Source organism: Ovis canadensis, chromosome 2, assembly GCF_042477335.2.
Source record: "Ovis canadensis isolate MfBH-ARS-UI-01 breed Bighorn chromosome 2, ARS-UI_OviCan_v2, whole genome shotgun sequence".
NCBI lineage: Eukaryota > Metazoa > Chordata > Mammalia > Artiodactyla > Bovidae > Ovis > Ovis canadensis.
Genome location: NC_091246.1, coordinates 8,801,093 through 8,817,693, shown reverse-complemented (window position 1 = coordinate 8,817,693; position 16,601 = coordinate 8,801,093). Strand labels below are relative to the sequence as shown.

At 45.3% G+C, this 16,601-nt stretch overlaps 1 protein-coding gene across 7 annotated transcripts in view; it reads right to left on the bottom strand.

Moving 5' to 3' along the window:
* TNC (tenascin C) overlaps window positions 1-16,601 on the bottom strand; it is a 101,466-nt gene that overhangs the window by 31,250 nt on the left and 53,615 nt on the right. For 2 of the 7 annotated variants that reach the window (XM_069575275.1, XM_069575278.1), the window contains exons 11-16: window positions 15,124-15,396; window positions 14,295-14,567; window positions 13,428-13,700; window positions 10,258-10,530; window positions 7,725-7,997; window positions 6,182-6,454 (exon numbers count right to left, since the gene is read on the bottom strand). In XM_069575275.1, the coding sequence (XP_069431376.1) occupies window positions 6,182-6,454; window positions 7,725-7,997; window positions 10,258-10,530; window positions 13,428-13,700; window positions 14,295-14,567; window positions 15,124-15,396 (1,638 nt within the window). Of the gene's footprint in view, window positions 1-3,289; window positions 3,566-6,181; window positions 6,455-7,724; window positions 7,998-10,257; window positions 10,531-13,427; window positions 13,701-14,294; window positions 14,568-15,123; window positions 15,397-16,601 lie in introns of all 7 variants that reach the window. The other 5 variants (XM_069575276.1, XM_069575280.1, XM_069575273.1 and 2 more) reach the window with 4 other exon arrangements.

Sequence of the window (16,601 nt, the reverse complement as noted above, 5' to 3'; positions counted from 1 at the left end):
TAGCGAAAGGTTCTAGCTAGGTCTGACTCCAAAGGCCATGAATTTTTCCCAAGAAAACTGAATATCTTGTAATGGGTTTGGACTCCTTTGTCTATTTCCCACTAACTTGTCTTGAAGAAAATCAGCTTATTTATTTTTAAAGCATACTCCCTTTTCAGTGTATTTTATATGTTTCTATTCCACTTCTAGATCTTATTTAGAATTAAGTTGACCAGGCCAGTTAGTGATGTACATCCTCACCAGCTGAGATAAAGGGATGAGGTAAGATTTTTGTGTGTGTGTCCAAATTTAACCAATTATGATTATGGCCTAGTAAGGAATACTAAGATTTGCTAATTTTGTTTTCCTGGATAAAGGTAGGATCTTCAGTAAATTCTGTCATTATTTGTTCATTCATTCATGTGTGTCTCAGGTCCTCTTATTCAGTAGGTACCAAAGGGTCTTTTTCCACATTGGGATTCCCCACAGGAGTGAGCTTGTATCAGCTGGACTTCTGTTAATTCTCAACTGACAAGGCCTCACATCCGTTATCCTATTGAACCCTCATAATGACACTCTGGGGCTTCCCTTGTAGCTCAGTCAGTAAGGAATCTGCCTGCAGTGCAAGAGACCCAGGTTCGATCCCTGGGTTGGGAAGATCCCTGGGAGAAGGAAATGGCAACCCACTCCAGTATCCTTCCCTGGAAAATCTCATGGACAGAAGAGCCTGGTGGGCTGCAGTCCATTGGGTCGCAAAGAGTCGGGCACAACTGAGCGACTAACACTTACATGCTAATGACACTGTAAGTAGATACTACTATCCTCTCTTTACACGCATGACAACAAAGGAAGCAGAGAGGTCAGGGATTTCTCCATGACTCAGTAGTGAAGGGACTTCCCAGGTGGTGCAGTGGTGAAGAACCCGCCTGCCAGTGCAGGAGACGTAAAAGACATGAGTTCAATCCCTGGGTCAGGAAGATCCCCTGGAGGAGGGCATGGCAACTCACTCCAGTATTCTTGCCTGGAGAATCCCATGGACGGAAGAGCCTGGAAGGATATGGTTCATAGGGTCACAAAGAGCTGGACATGACTAGACGACTGAGCGACATATCCACTAGGTGGCTGAGCTGAGATCCAACCTGGGTCATCTGACTCCAGGTTCAATGCATTTTCCATACCCTAAGCCAAAGTCTAATTAGTCAACCCCATAGGTGCTGGCAAGACGTGAGGCATAAGCATGAGCACTGGAGAAGGTCCAGGGCCGTCCCTCTAGTAAAACAAAACACAGTAAGAGCGTGTGTTTATTTTTGTCAGAGTGGGTATGGGGGTGGGAATTCCATGGCCAAGGCTGCTTTAGCCACATCTAGTTTAGAGCCTGCTATTTCACTGAAGCTAAATGGAAATATTCAAAGAGATAAATGACCTTATACTAATGCCCAGAGTCTAATACATGGAATGTAAAGGAAAACGTTTTAAAAAGACACGTTTGGTGACTGAATGAACAAGTGAATGAATGCCCTCACCCCGTAAGCAGAGATTAGGTTTTGTCACAGCTTGGATTTCCCGTACTTATTTTGAACTGAGTGGTGTTTGTCTTGGGGCTTTTTTAAAAAAAAAAAAAAATGAAGGTCTACTCTAAATCATAACTCTATCAAAGGCAAAGATGAAATCACATATACTGTGCTGACAGGCTCCTTTGTCTGCAAGACAAGGATCTCAAATTCTGCTGCAGAACTTTGTTTGGATATGTGGCGTCTTTCTCCGATAACTGGCCTCCGCGAACTTCCATGCCATCAAAGCAGAGAATTCCAATGAACAGGAGGGCGTTCAGGCTAATTAGTCCATCAGGGGCTTGCTATTTATAGTCCCTCGTGTTCAGGGTTTTTTTTTTTTAATCTCTTTTAAAAATATGCTTCTTTTAAACAGCAGAGTCTTTTCACATCCAGGATTAGCCGAGACAATACTGTAACTGGATCCAGGATTGCCTAAACCAGCTCTCCCAGCCCCTTTTTCTTCTCTCTGTTCTGTGGGAGACCCTGCAAGAAGCTACAAGTAAGGGCCTGAGGATCTGCACCCGGCCATGCTTTCCCTCCTGGGCAGTGAGATTCTCAACCATGTTCTGCATTTGAAGACAGGACAGTTGAATTCACATTTGACAACTGTACAGAAAACATTACCTCTTCTCTTAAAAAATAATAGGAAAAGTCATGACTGCCAGATCTGCTGTTTCTATCTAGGCTGTTGCTTTTATTTATTTATTGTACTGTTGTTGAGGCTCATCTTTAAGAACCCTACTTTTCTCAGACTGTTGGGAGACAGAGGAAGGACTCAGCATCTGTAAAATGCCTCCTGGATGCCAGGCAGTTGCATTTCACCATATCCATTAAATCCTGAAACTGCCAGAGGTGCCTGTTAGTATTCTCATCATACGTACGAGAGTGGGGTTTTGGAGAAGTTAAGAGCTGGTCAAGGTTATATAGTTAAAAAGATGTGGGAGAGAATTAGAAACCACACAGTCCTGATCTCAAGATCCTCTCTCTTCTAGGAAACCTATGCTGCCTCCCATTAAATACTTAGCTGATCTTATTGATATATCTTGTTTATAATAAACAGCAATTTATAGCAATTTAGACCTCAAGAGATGCCTGGTTTCATGTGAAAATCAGCCAGCAAACTTGGTTTCATAAAAATGATCATTAGTGGAAAGCAAGAAACTTCTAAATATTTTCTGAGGCTTTGCAGGTTAGAGATTTGGTAAACTGATTCCACTTTCAGCCTTTGCCATTGACTTAGGATAATTTCAGGGAAGGGAACAGAAAACCATTTCTTTATGTAATTCAAAGAGAAGAAGTCGAGTTCAATAAATAGATCAGGTTTAATTAAAATTGGGATTTATCTGCTCTAAGGTTGAACCTTCCTTAATCTGTAGTAGATGTCAATTTTAAAAAGTAACCCCTTTATGGAAGAAAAAGTAAATCATTTTATTTCTGGGGTAGGTAGTTTATGGGCTGCTTTACCTAGCATGATTTATGGGCAAAATTCCTACCTTGGGCCATTACCAACTTAAAACTCACTCTCCAGCCAGAATCTCCAAACTGTGAATCAGACAGCCTATAAAACTGGGCACAGAATTCCTCAGCAGCTTTATATGACTGTTGAGTCTACCGTCTTCATTTCTCTTTTCATGTAGAAGTTCACATATGGAATGAAGACTATACTGGGGGTTGAATTTCCCTGTAGAATGCCTACCCCCTTTCTTCCCTTCCCCAGTTTAGAATTCTGAACAAAACCAGAGCCTTTGAAAGAGTACCTGTCACGACAAAGGCAGTGAGGGGCTTGGTGGAGCCCCCAGCCCAGGTGGTCCCTGCCACACTAACGTCATAGCCAGTGCTTTCCACCAAGCCCGTGACGTGAGCGTGCTGTGCGTTTCCTGAGACTGTGAACTGCTGGGGCTCATGCAGCGAGTGAGAATCACTGACATTGATAACAATCTTTGCAAAAGGCCCAGCTTGAGTGGTCCATGACACGTTGAAGCTGTCAGGAGTGATATCGCTAAGGACTAGCGTGCCCAACTGTGGCTCTGGCTCTAGGGGGAAAGGAACAGGGGCAGAGAGAAAGAGAGACACGTTATTAGAGGGAGCAGACGATTTGTCCAGCATGTAGCCATGGAACATGAAAGTATCAATCCCTCCAAATATTTGCTGAAAGGTAGTGTATCGAGCTTTGTCCACACCTGCATCGGTTATAATGCTAGAAAATATACCGCTTTCTCTGCAGGTGTGGATTTGCATTTTTTTTTTTTTAAGTAGAGACGTGACCATTTGCTGGTCATGTATAAAGAGAAGCAAAGTAGCCATTATACCAGTAGAGAATTATTGTAAGATGTATTAAGAGTGCATCTTCTAAGGGTTGTGATGGGACACTAGCTCTGTGAGATGTTCCAAGACAAGATAGCTTCACATTATATTGAATAATATATCTCACCCTAGGGATTCTTGAAGTGTACTAGCATTTTAAAGGGATGCTGGTTCTGTAGAGAAACCTACTTAATTTCATTTAGCCCAGCATTTCAAAGGGCTTCCCTGGTGGCTCTGATGGTAAAGAATCCACCTGAAATGGGGGAGACCTGAGTTTGATCCCTGGGTGGGGAAGATCCCCTGGAGGAGGGCATGGCAGTCCACTCCAATATTGCCTGGAGAATCCTCATGGACAGAGCCTTGCAGGCTACAGTCTATGGGGTCGCAAAGAGTCAGACATGACTGAGTGACTAAGCATAGCACTTATGAACTTATTGATGAATGGATACCCTATCTGAGGAACAGTCTCTGAACATCTCAAGTTGCTGGTGTGCCACTGAGCATGCCTTAGAAAATGCTATTTTGGAATTTCCTGATTTTGTCTTTGATCTGTTTGGATTGTAGAAATTAAAGGTTAATATCCACACAAGAGAAATTCTTTGTAGTATTCAGAAACCCAAATGTATGCACCACGTAGAAAATCTGCATCTCACTCTGAATACTATAAAGGTGAAGCTGTCTTCCACTCAAAAATCCCTGGTATATGTAAAAGTTAAAGGAAGACCTGAAGTTAGACTTTGCATTTTCTGATATGAAATTCACTTATTGGTTAATTTGGAAGGGTGGATGGTTCCACTGAGGTTAAGTTTCTCTCACTGCTTAAAATCTAGATGGTCTGTGATGAGAGCGACTCATTTTTAATGTAGGGGAACCACACTACTAGTTTCAGCTGAGACATATGTGGTCTGGCCACCTAAATGCACATTTATTAAATAATACTAACATTAAAATAAGTTCAACCCAGACATATTATAGAGAGAACCGACAGTCCAGGATAATTGAGATACTAGGATTAGGATTTAGTGTTGGGAAGAAGCAAACTTCTTCTTCCAAGGGCTCAGACATTGTTTTGCTGCAGCTCCAGGATTTGGAGGCAAGAAGGGGCTCATCTGGATAAACTTTAAGTGGACAACTGCAGAGCATAACTTGAAGCCATGAAGTCTCAAAGGACAAATGGATATGGCTCAGAGGCAGAGTGTAGACAGAAGTAATGTCATGGGATTTCCTACTTAGCAATTAGATTGGGAATTAATGATGCTATAGCCTTTAGCTACAGCATTGGCAAATTACCTCAACCACAGAAATAGTGAAATCCTCCAATGAATCTCTATCTGCTTTTTCCTTATATGTTGCTGTGGAAGGAATCTCCCGAATTAAGGATGAATGTTAGGACTCTTCCTATGCTACCGGATGGAAACTGGCTATGCCAACAGGCATGAACAATCATGCAGAATAAGACTTGGGTTTTCAAGGTCAGCTGAACCTCTAAATGTCTCCCAAAGGATGCAACCAGGTTGAAAAGTGAGATGCAAGAAGAAACTCAGAGAATGGTACTGAGGGTCCAGTCAGTGTTCCATGCAAGCTAGGGATGTTTTTCTGTTACCACTTCAAACCCTTTGAAACAACTTCTTGGCATGCTGTCCCCTTCTGGGAAAAACAAACATTTCCAAAAGCCTCATACTCAGAATGTTTACTGCATGCACCAAGATTTGGATAAGATGACAGATGAAAGGAAGACTCTGACACTCTGTTATAGATATCAGTGGATGACAAAACATGCTTGACAGAGTCAGTGTCAAAAAGGAGCAGTCTCTAGGGAACACAAGCAAATAAAAGTTCTTAAGAACAAGATGAGACGACTGGGTCATCTCATGTGAGTCTTGGGGTGTGCTTCGGGGTGTTTTTCTCCGCATGCTGGTAACACCACTTTTAAAAGCTTGGTGGAGAGAAACAGAATGTGGATCTCTGTGACCAAGGAATCAACAATGGCATGCACACGCTCCTTTAAACAAGACATGGGAAAACTGATTAGAAAGACCACAAGCAGACGATCATGTTCAAGGCCAGATCAAAGGATGGCTTAGAAATTCAACCAAAGCGCATCAGGTTAACTCTACACAGACAACGCCAGATGTGAGCAGACTTTTAGGAAAAAGAGGTTGACACCGAAGTTCCTTAATTTGGGGTGAGAGATTTTCTTTTAAAGCTCCAGTTGGGGTGGTTCTCTCAAATTTGAGAAGGATCTGGAGGAACAGAAGGGTGAAAAGTGGGTCGAAGGTGGTTTTGGGCGGAATCCTCTTCAGAGGAAGTTCAGCGGACAGTGAAGAACGCAGCATGGGAAATACCTGTGGTTGCTTGGACCATCAGAGTCTGAGCATGCTGCCTGCCAATCAGCCCGTGGAGGTGGGCAGTGTAATCAGAAGAAGCTTTGAGGTTGGTGATGACAAAGCTGCGAGACGCCGCAGGCAGAGAATGGACCACCGTCTCCTGGAGGGGGTCAGAATTCCTAACTTCTACAAGGAAGCTATCAAAGGCAGACTCCTGAGCTTTCCATGAGATGGCCACACTGCCCGAAGTCACATTTGAGACAGTGAGGTGGCTAAGGAGAGGCTCAGCTACTAAAGTGAGAAGAAAAACAGAAAATACAAACAGCATGTCAATGTAAAACTCTACTAGGTCAAAATCAAAACATGTAAGACTAAATCCATCAAGTTTTAACCTTTACCCTTACCCTCTGATAAAGGAGCTTGCCCTCTTTTGAAAACCAACTTGAGCCATGAGAAAGAAATACATGCGTTTGATTTCTGTAGGTTTCGATGAACTTTCATCTGGTTGGGGTGAGAATGAGATACTGCTGGCTAGCTCACTGTTTTTCCTGGGGTCCACGCTGATAACAATTTGCAGTCTCATGCAGAATGAGGACAGACCCTCCCTCAGCCTTGGGCAACTTAAAATGAGGGAGTTTGGATACTGCAATGTTAATCCTTTTCTTGAATTCTCCCAGAATATGGGAACCATTTTTGTGAGAAGAAGAGAATCTCCTGTTTACTCCACAAATGACTTTTAATTTCATTCTGTGATGTCTAATTTTATCTGTCAGGAAAAGGCATTGTCCAAACATGTGCTAAGAATGCTATTTGGAAATGGACAAGGCTCTCCCTGTTGAATTCATGTAGAACTGTCTTTTGCTACATTCCAGAGAGCATCTCTGATAGTGTGCATGTCACAGATAACACGGACTTGCTGAGGGCGGTTCACTCTTCAGCTAACCAAGTTCCTGGTATAAACATGCCTGCTCTGATTCTGCCATCTGCCATTCACTGTTCTGGGAGCAAGCCAGCATGTTCTGGTCTTTTTTCCTAGAGGTGGCCTTGGAATTGGGGTGGTCTGAATAGCGTGACTTCCTCCTACACTCATCTGATGAATAACTTTTGCTGACTGTCATCACTTTCCCAATTCATTGTCATTCAATCATTGGAATATTGGGGTTTGGGGAACTCAAAGTCACTCGGAAGACAAAAACCATCATATAACACACAATATAATTTTTAAGACCTCTTTGACCAATGTAGACATCTTCCCAAGTCAAGAACAGCTCTCATCAGAGTTTTTTAGTTACTGAGGAAGAGAATTCTTTTTTCCAGATTCAGCGTGGCAATCTGGACCACACTCTATATTATGCTGTAAATGGCTTGGTCAGTGATAAAGTAGGAAAGTCACCATATGGGCTGCTGCTGGAAGAGAGGCATGGTCAACAGCGCTCCAGGCTAGTGTCAGGGAACAGTTGCTGCCCTGTGACCTGGGCTTCCGTGGGAGTGAAGGAGTGGCTTCATCCTGCAAAAAAGACTCTGGAGAGAGGGCGTTAGGAATGGGCAAATGTGCGTGTACCTGTGGTGGCCGTGGCGCTGATGGTTTTGGTCTGCATGCTGGGAGCGAGTCCAGAGAGGTAGACAATAAAGTCATTACTAGGGCGGAGCCCTGAGATGTGGGCTGTTCGTTCAGCGCCAGAAACGTTATATTCCACGGTCTCCAAGAACCTATTGGAATCAATAATTTCAACGGTAAAGGTCTCGAAGGCACCATCAGTAGCGGTCCAGGAGAGATTGAAACTCTCAGAAGTGATGTCGGAAACACTTAAGTTTCCAAGTTCAGGTTCTCCGGCTGAAAAAGGAGGGGTAGCAGAGAAGAAACAAATAAATCCGAATTAATCATGGGGCTTGGGTTTTAAGACTGTAGTTGTTAATAGCTGAATAGAAAGATCTGACAGTGCAGGGTCAGGGCAAAATGAAGCAATGTTACCAATCAGTGCCAGTAGGAGAGGAAAGGGGGGTTTGTTAAAAGGAGAAATACACAAAGGAAGGTGTAGTAAGCAGATTTGCCTGCTCTGGAGCTGCCACACCTGGTCAGGGCCTGCCTGACATCTGGCCTGAGCGAGGAGGCAGGCTGAGTGTCGGCGGCAGGAACTGCTCTGCCAAAGCCCCGGTGCTCCTGGGAGCCGCACCTCAGGGATGCTGGCCGTCAGTCAAAAGATACTAGTGCTGGCAGCTTTCAGTATCTTAAATTGCACTCAGGAGACCATCTGTGCTTGCTTCCCGCAGGCAGGCAGATATCCTCTGCTTTGAGGGAGTTCCCATCTATTCAGATGATGACTAAATAATTCTGATGCCATTCCCCTCCCACGGTGGTACCTTGAGGCTTCTGATTTTGTGACTTAAAGGGAATTGGAAATTTGTCAGTGTGATTCTTCTGACTTCTGACAAGGGCCAGCTGTTCTCAGATTCTGTTAAAATAGCTTGTCCTTTCTTAACTGCTTCTCTGGGGGCCAAGAAGGCTAGTATTGCCTTGCCAACCGAGAGAGCTGAGCCAGGATGAGGCCATCAGGCAGCCCTGTCCGGCCAGGAAGTAACATTTTGTCTCAATGCTTTTCTGAGCAACAGGAATAAAACATGCAGAGGGCAGGCAGGAGCAGGGTTTGCAAAGCTAGTATTGTCTCTCTAGCAGGGCAGGAGAAAGCGCTCCCTTCCCAAGAGATCTGATGGAATGCAGACCAGATGGAATTATGGCTCTTCCTCCCCACAGACCAACTCATCAGGAGCAAGCATGTTGTATCATTATGAAGAAATAAAAAAGCAAAAACCACACAAACACTAAGAACACCCAAACCACATGATCTACAGGCAAGATGAAAAGTGGTGGGTGATTCTCTGCCTTCTGAGAGGGAATGGTTCATGGATGTTAGATAAAAGGGCCCCGGGTCCATCCAGGGAAGGCTCAGCTGCAATTCTTAGGCATTTCAGGGTTACCATTCACGCATCAGTTGTCTGTGCTGAATGTTTGTATCAGCAAGAGTTACTGAAATGATGCGGGCTGAAAAGGAGAGCTATGTTTTTAGTAGAATCAACTCGGACATAAAAGTTCACACAAAATTTAAGTTGCAATAAGTATCGGAAAATGGGAAAGGCATATTCAAAACCAAACCAACCAGCCTCTGCTCAACTTCAGACCAATGGAGGCACAAACCAGGGCCAGGGAGGGCTGTGCTCTTGAGCAAGGTCCAGGGAAACACTGAATGCTCTGTCATTGGCACAGACTGATGAGTACACTAAGATGCACCCTCCTGGGTCTGGGCTGAGAGTGCGCCATCCAAAGGCCAACAGTCCAGGGAGCAACTCTTCATTAAAAGAACAAAAAGGGCATCGGATCTTTGACATTCATAGCCTGGGACATTCATCGCTTCAAACGCTGCTGGCTGTGCTTCTGCTAATGAATGGCTTTTTCTTTGGTACAGTCTCCAGGCATAATTATGTGATCTTTTTTTTTTTTCTTTTCTGGTCTAGCTATTTGCTAATTTGATGTTCTAACAATGACTCAGTATCTGAGAGAACTGCTCGGAGGAGGGTAATTCAGTTCTCTTATTATACTCCGTTCATTTTAGAGAAACATTTAAATTTAAACATTTCTTTTTAAATGCAAGAACCATGGTGCCCATATCCTTCAGGGATTTGGGATAGTAAAGCACCATTTTCAACTTCCAACAAAAAGACTCTAAAGTAAATAACATGTGCTCCATCAGAACTCACACATGGGGAGGTTGGCTTCTGGTTTCATCCAACCACGAGGGACGAGAATGGAGACCATCAAGCTGGCTCATGAAATGGAAAGCTGTCATTCAAAAGAGATGCAGTTACAGGACTAGACAGGTAAGGTCTGGGAGAGGTTAGAGGTCAGAAAAGGCCACATCTGCACGTACATTCCTGAGATGTCAAAGGCATCTGGACCAAGGCACAGCCCACGAGCAGGTCTCTGAGCATGCAAGGTCAGCAGCTAATGGGCACATGGGAAGGATTTAGGTATGGATGCAAGCTGACCCCTCGCATGATCTCTTGGAGAGAAATCCCCCTGGACAGGGAGAACAAGGTACCTGTGGAGGCCTCAGCAGAGAGCCTTGGGGTCCTATAGCCCCGGATCACCCCATGGATGGTGACTCTGTAAGGGGTGGCGGCCTTCAGGCCCGGGACATCCACAGTCCGCAGGTTCCCGGGCACCGTCAGGTTCTGAGCTGCCTCCACCCTGTTGGCCTCCTGCACCTGAATGACAAAGTGCTCATAGGCCTGGTCAGCTGCGGTCCAGTTGAGTCTGAGGCCATCCCAGCCAGCCTCGGTCACGACTAAGTCTCCCAGCTGGGGGAGCTCCGCTGAAGAAGGACAGAGAGGAATTTGTCAGTCCTGCCAACAAAACATGAGGAAGGAACACCCCACAGCCCAGCGCTAGGGAAGAGAGAAAGGGGCAAAAGGTTTTCTTGTGTTTGTGTGTGTGTGGTCATTTCTGATCTCAGGAAATTTTCAGTTTGAACTGCAGCAACTGGCCTCAGCTTTCTTAGGGAGATGAAGACGGTCACAAAGGGGATCATCTGTGTTGCTTATCCTTGACTTGGTGATGCCAAGATTTCCCCGAATATTTTCAACCATTGACAACCCACTGGGAGGTCTCTGAGGATCATGCATGACTAGCACCTAAAAGGCCATGGAAAAGGTGGCATTGTGGGTCAGGGTAAGGGAAGTAAGAATTGGTTAAAAGCACAGGGACTTCTCTCGTGGCTCAGATGGTAAAGAATCCGCTTGCAATGCAGGAGACCTGGGCTCCATCCCTGGGTCAGAAAGATCCCCTGGAAGAGGAAATGGCAACCCACTCCAGTGTTCTTGCCTGGAGAATTCCAGGGACGGGGGAGCCTTGTGGGCTGCCGTCTATGGAGTTGCACAGAGTCGGACATGACTGAAGCGACTTAGCAGGAGCAGCAGCACCTGCATCCTCCTGTATACTTTAAAAATCGTCTCTAGATTACTTATAATACCTAATGCAATGTAAATGCTATGCATGCAGTTACCAGCACATGGCAAATTCAAGTTTTGCTTTTTGCTCCCCGGAATTCTTTCCCCTAATATTTTTGATATTGGTTAGTTGAATTTGAGAGTGTGGAACCCACGGATACACAGATGTTTTGATGTTTCTCCTTGAAACTTCTTGGTCACGTGGGAGAGAATTCCCTGCTTCATTCTCATTACTGAACTCTGGAGAGATCCTCTCTTTGCTGGCCACAGGCTAGCTGACTGGGTGCACAAAGCATGTGCTGAATCAGGTTTGGACAAGTCTGATGTTTTATCTCCAGACTTTTCTCATCTGTCAGGGATTAAAGTTTCCGTACTGGGTTCTTGGCCTGGCACATTCCCTCCCGGCTTCTCCTGACAGCACTCTGTGTCTGAATGAAGAATGCTTGCTTCACAAAGCGAGGCCCTGTGTGTGAAATGAGTGTCTACTCTTAATTAAAAGTGATTATGTTTTGCTCTGCAGATGGTGCAGAGCAGTACCCACTATTCATTTTTCTACAATGTAGGACAGGGAGGCCTGGCGTGCTGTGGTTCAAGGGGTCACAAAGAGTCGGACATGACTGAGTGACTGAACTGAACAATGTGGGAAGGAAATTTAATGTAGTCATTACTGATATAGAAAGTTTGGGTTCCAGATAAGGAAAAACTCACTGCTGCTCAGGGTTCAATGTAATCTCCCAGCTCCCCCCACCCCTTTTTTTTTTTCTGAGGCTGAAGTGACCATGAATTCAAAGTTAAAAAAGAAAATATCAGCAAGATTTCCATCAGAAAAAGTATGAGGTACTGGTTCTCAGGTATTCCTGGCTTCGGTGCTCATGGGGCATCTGTCCAAACCGGACCTTTTGGAGGGGCTGCATTTAGACAGTAGAACTGGTCCTTCTATGGAAGAACTGGGTTGGAGACATGGGTGCGGATGGCCCTCTCCTCCTTCCCAGCTCACCAAGAAGGGCTGTTCATTTACTGGTCATATAGCGGGTCTCCTTGTAAGACTGCCCATGCAAAAGGAATTCTACTGCTAAAAACACAAAGTTTATAAACTACAAATGTAGATCACTATATTCTGCTCTGAGATCTCATGTGTCCCAAAGGCCCCTTTTGCTCCTGTTTGGTTTGATAATATTTCAGGAAACACAGGCCATTGATAATCTGGCCAGGTAAGGTATACTGCCACATAACTTTTCTTATGCCGTTTCTAGCAAGGACCAGGTTTATTCAATATATCTCAGCAAGAAAGACAACTCATTTGATTAGGTTATTTGGCTGGGATTAAAACACAGGGTGTGTAGAGAAGGGCATGGGCTTAGAGCCCAGCATAAAAACACTCCAGGCCAGAATACTGGAGTTGGTAGCCTTTCCCTTCTCCAGGGGATCTTCCCAACCCAGGGATCAAACCCAGGTATCCCTCATTGCAGGCAGATCCTTTACCAGCTGAGCCACAAGGGAAGCCCGTAAAAACCCTAATCCCCCAAATCAGACCCATTTCTCCACGATCCTTTCAAAGCTGTTTCTAGCAACCTCATGACCAGCACAGTTTTCTGCAACAGACGGAGTTGCATATTTTCAGGGGACAAATTGAGATGAATTGTTTTTCCTCTCCAAACTGAATCTAAAACATTGAAGTCCAACATGACTGTCCTTTCTTGGAAATAGCCCTGCTTCAAGGATCTGCTAAGGAGAAAGAGACAGACTTGGCTAACTTCTGCAGATGAGGATAAGTCATTCCAGAGGTTATTCTGCAGTGGTGTGACTACCAGATGGATGGCCATCAGTGACTCTGAGGCCACTAATGCTAAGATTTCTCTAGAATCTTCTGACCGTATTCTGTCACAACCCTGCTGTGTATGTTAATTAGACTATGATATGTTGCTATTGGATAAATTTAGCTATTTGCCATTCAAAATTTACTACAGAATGAGTGCCTTGCCAAGTACTTTCACCCATTACCTCATTTACTGCTCATGGCAGTGTTCTGAGGGCAGAGTATTATCTCTGATTCAGAGGTGAGAAAAGAAGGCTCAGAGATATAAAATGAGATACCCAAGAATATTCAGCCAGTAAGGTGGAATTCCAACTCAGACCCTCTGGAGTTAGAGCTTGCGTTCATGTTGACTGCCAACAGCTTTGAGAGCAGTCCCTGACTCCTGGGGAATTTTCTCTATTCCAATGACAAGCTGGGGTCCCTGGCGTGGGAAAGAGGGTTGTATACCTGTGATGACCTCCACAGCAAGGGGTTGAGTGCTGTGGTCCCTGACCTCGCCACGCAGGGTGATTGTGTAAGAGGTACCAGCCTTGAGGCCTGGAATCTCCACGGAGTGCTGGCTTCCAGGAACCGTGAGACTGTGAACTTCTTGGGGCTGATCAGTCTCCCGGATCTTAATGACAAACTGCTCATAGATCCCATCGGGGCTGGTCCAGTGCAGTCTGAGGGCATCCCAGTTAACCTCGGTCACTGTGAGGTTCCCCAGAACTGGAACCTCCTCTGCACAAGGAGACAGAGTTGCCAGGTTACTAAAAAAAGGCAATGGCATTCTGGGATTCAGGTGAGACGGCATTGTGGCTGAGGTCAGGAGAGTTGTCTGGTTGGTGTTGATCACAGATGTGTGATTTACAGCACGTGTTGAGCACACTCCAGCTGTTGGCACTGAAGCCAGGGCATTTCTAGTCAGCCTTTGTCTTTCATAGACAGTCCTCAGGATTGTTCACAACTTCCATTCTGACATACAGATGGGGCTTCAGGGAGGGAGTCCTTTGGTGTGTTCTTAAAATGAGCTCAGATCAATTTTTTATTTTTTTTCCCACTCGCCAAGTGTGCTTTCCAACTTCTTAGATAATACGGCTGAAACTTGCTTTGAGAGAAAAGTCATCGCTTAATTTATGCAAGAGAAGAGAACATGGAGCTTTCCACGGAATTGGCTCCCATGCTAGGACTAGGACCTGCCAAACAAGGGACAGGACCTCTGGGTGAATCATGGCACTCCTCGTTGGGGTAGGAGTGGAGCCCAGTTTAGATGAGGGAAGAGCGTGGATCCCTCCTAAGCGGGAGGAAGCAAGTTAGTGAAGCAGTCTAGAGTACCTGTTAAGACTTCAACAGAGTGAGGGGCTGTGCTGAAGTCCCGAGTAACCCCGCGGATGGTGATGCTATAGTGAGTGGCTGCCTTGAGCCCAGGCAGGTCCACGGACCTCAGCCCTCCTGGGACAGTGAGGTTCTGGGCTGCCTCCTCCATGCCAGGCTCCTGCACCTGAATGAGAAACTGCTCGTAGACTCCTTCCGGAGCCGTCCAGTTGAGTTTGAGGGCCTCCCAGCCCACCTTGGACACCGTGACCTCTCCCAAGTGGGGAGTGTCTCCTGGAGAAGGACAAAGAACTCGTTTAATGATCAAATCACACACGCTGATCCAGGGAACTCTGTAATGGAAGAGCAGGCCTGACATTACTTTTTTAAAGGAATGTGACTTTCTTTAGAGAGCCGTGCATCACGCAGCTTCCTAAATTTGAGAAATAGAACCGACGGGGTGAGGTGTAGGAAAACATTCGTGATCTTATTTTATTAAGGAATTGCCCTCTTCTCCAGAAGACAAGAAGATTATTATGATTGTTTTTCCTTTCAGATATAATGCCTTAGCCTCCCTCCCCAGGAGGAAGCCTGTGAAGGGCCCTGCCATAGGGGCTCAGCGCATAGTCCCCAGGCTGGGCGTTGCAGAGCCCCAAAGGCTGTGGTTCACATGACGGGTACTGTGAAAACCGCCCTGGGAGTTGTGCAGCCTTATTTCTTCCATTATTAGGCATCACCGTGCTATAACTTGGGGAATTCAAGTCCGTTCAAAAACGAGTTGCGTCTGATTATCCTTGGGCAGTTTCCTGTTGGGAAAAACAGAAGCTAGAGACAGAAAGGTTAGAGGTACCTGTGGAGGCCTCAGCAGAGAGCACTGGAGTCCTGTAGCCCCGGATCACCCCGTGGATGGTGACTCTGTAAGGGGTGGCGGCCTTCAGGCCTGGGATGTCCACAGCCCGCAGGTTCCCGGGCACCGTGAGGTTCTGAGCCGCCTCCACCCCATTGGCCTCCTGCACCTGAATGACAAAGTGCTCATAGGCCTGGTCAGCTGCGGTCCAGTTGAGTCTGAGGCCATCCCAGCCAGCCTCGGTCACGGTGAGGTTTCCCAGTTCAGGGCTGTAGTCTGAATAATGACAGAGACGGGGTCCATTAAACTGTGCCAAAACGCTTTCCATTTGGGAACTCAGAAATGCAAGCCCGCTTCGGGTGCTGAGGGGCCGTAGGGCCCGGCCTCATGCTTCACTCCCCGCACCCCTGAGCCGTGCTGTTGCCATCAAAACATAAGCAGGAAAGTCAGTATAATACTCATTTTGCCCTGTTGCATATTGGGGTTTGTCTTTTGAAAATGTTTTTCCATTGACCAGCGTCCTGTGGATTTAGAAAATGTTACACGTCTGTGTTAGCACTGCTCTAGGCTGCAGTTTCCATTTTGAAAAGCGTCTCTCATCTTAAGGATGAGATCATAAAGAAGAGCCTTCAGCTGCTCCTCTTGGGATCCTTAGTCTGAGCTGGCCAGCCTGTTGTATTTTGAGAAAATTGGCTCCTCTTAGATTCCCTTCCTTTCTGTGCTTCCTCCATCTCCCTGGGAAGGCATGTTTCACAGTCTCTTTGTGCTGGGATTTTTGTCAGTTTTGTGGGGCTCAAATCAGTTTACATAAACCACTGTGGACAGATCAGAGATAAATTAACACGGGACAAGTAAGGCTGTCCTGAACAAACAGCTGAGTCTCTGCAAAGCTCTCCCTCATTGGACAGAAAGAAATGCCCTGGGAGAACAGTTATTAAGTTCAATTAAAGCTGAATTTGCTGTCTTTATTCATCTCTGGAATGAGCACAGCACAGAACACTCACATGTCTCACTTCAAGGTGATAATTTTCCCAGGACTGAGCCTAAGTGGTTTTTGCATCACCTGGGAAGAAAGGATTTTATCTGGAAACATCCTCTAAACAACAGAGTAAGAAATGACTTGAGCTTATATAAGTGAATACATTGTTTCTCTCCATATATACTTTATATTGTTGCTTATTTCAAATCACCCTCGTGTGTCCATTAAAGCTGACTTCTCATTTGAAAATCTTAGCCTGCTGTTAGATTGAAGATATCTGTTCAGAAGGGAAAACATTTCTTCTCCAGAATCTATTTGATTCAGACTTCTCTACTTTCTGGGGAATGTTCTTCCTGATTGTTCTAGTTTGACAAAATCTGACATACTTCAAATCCTGTTTGATCTACAACAGGGGACTGCTAACTAGGATCTGAGGGTCAGATCTAGCCTGCTGCCTATTTGGGTAATCAGTGAGCTAACAACACTTTTACTTTTTTTAAAT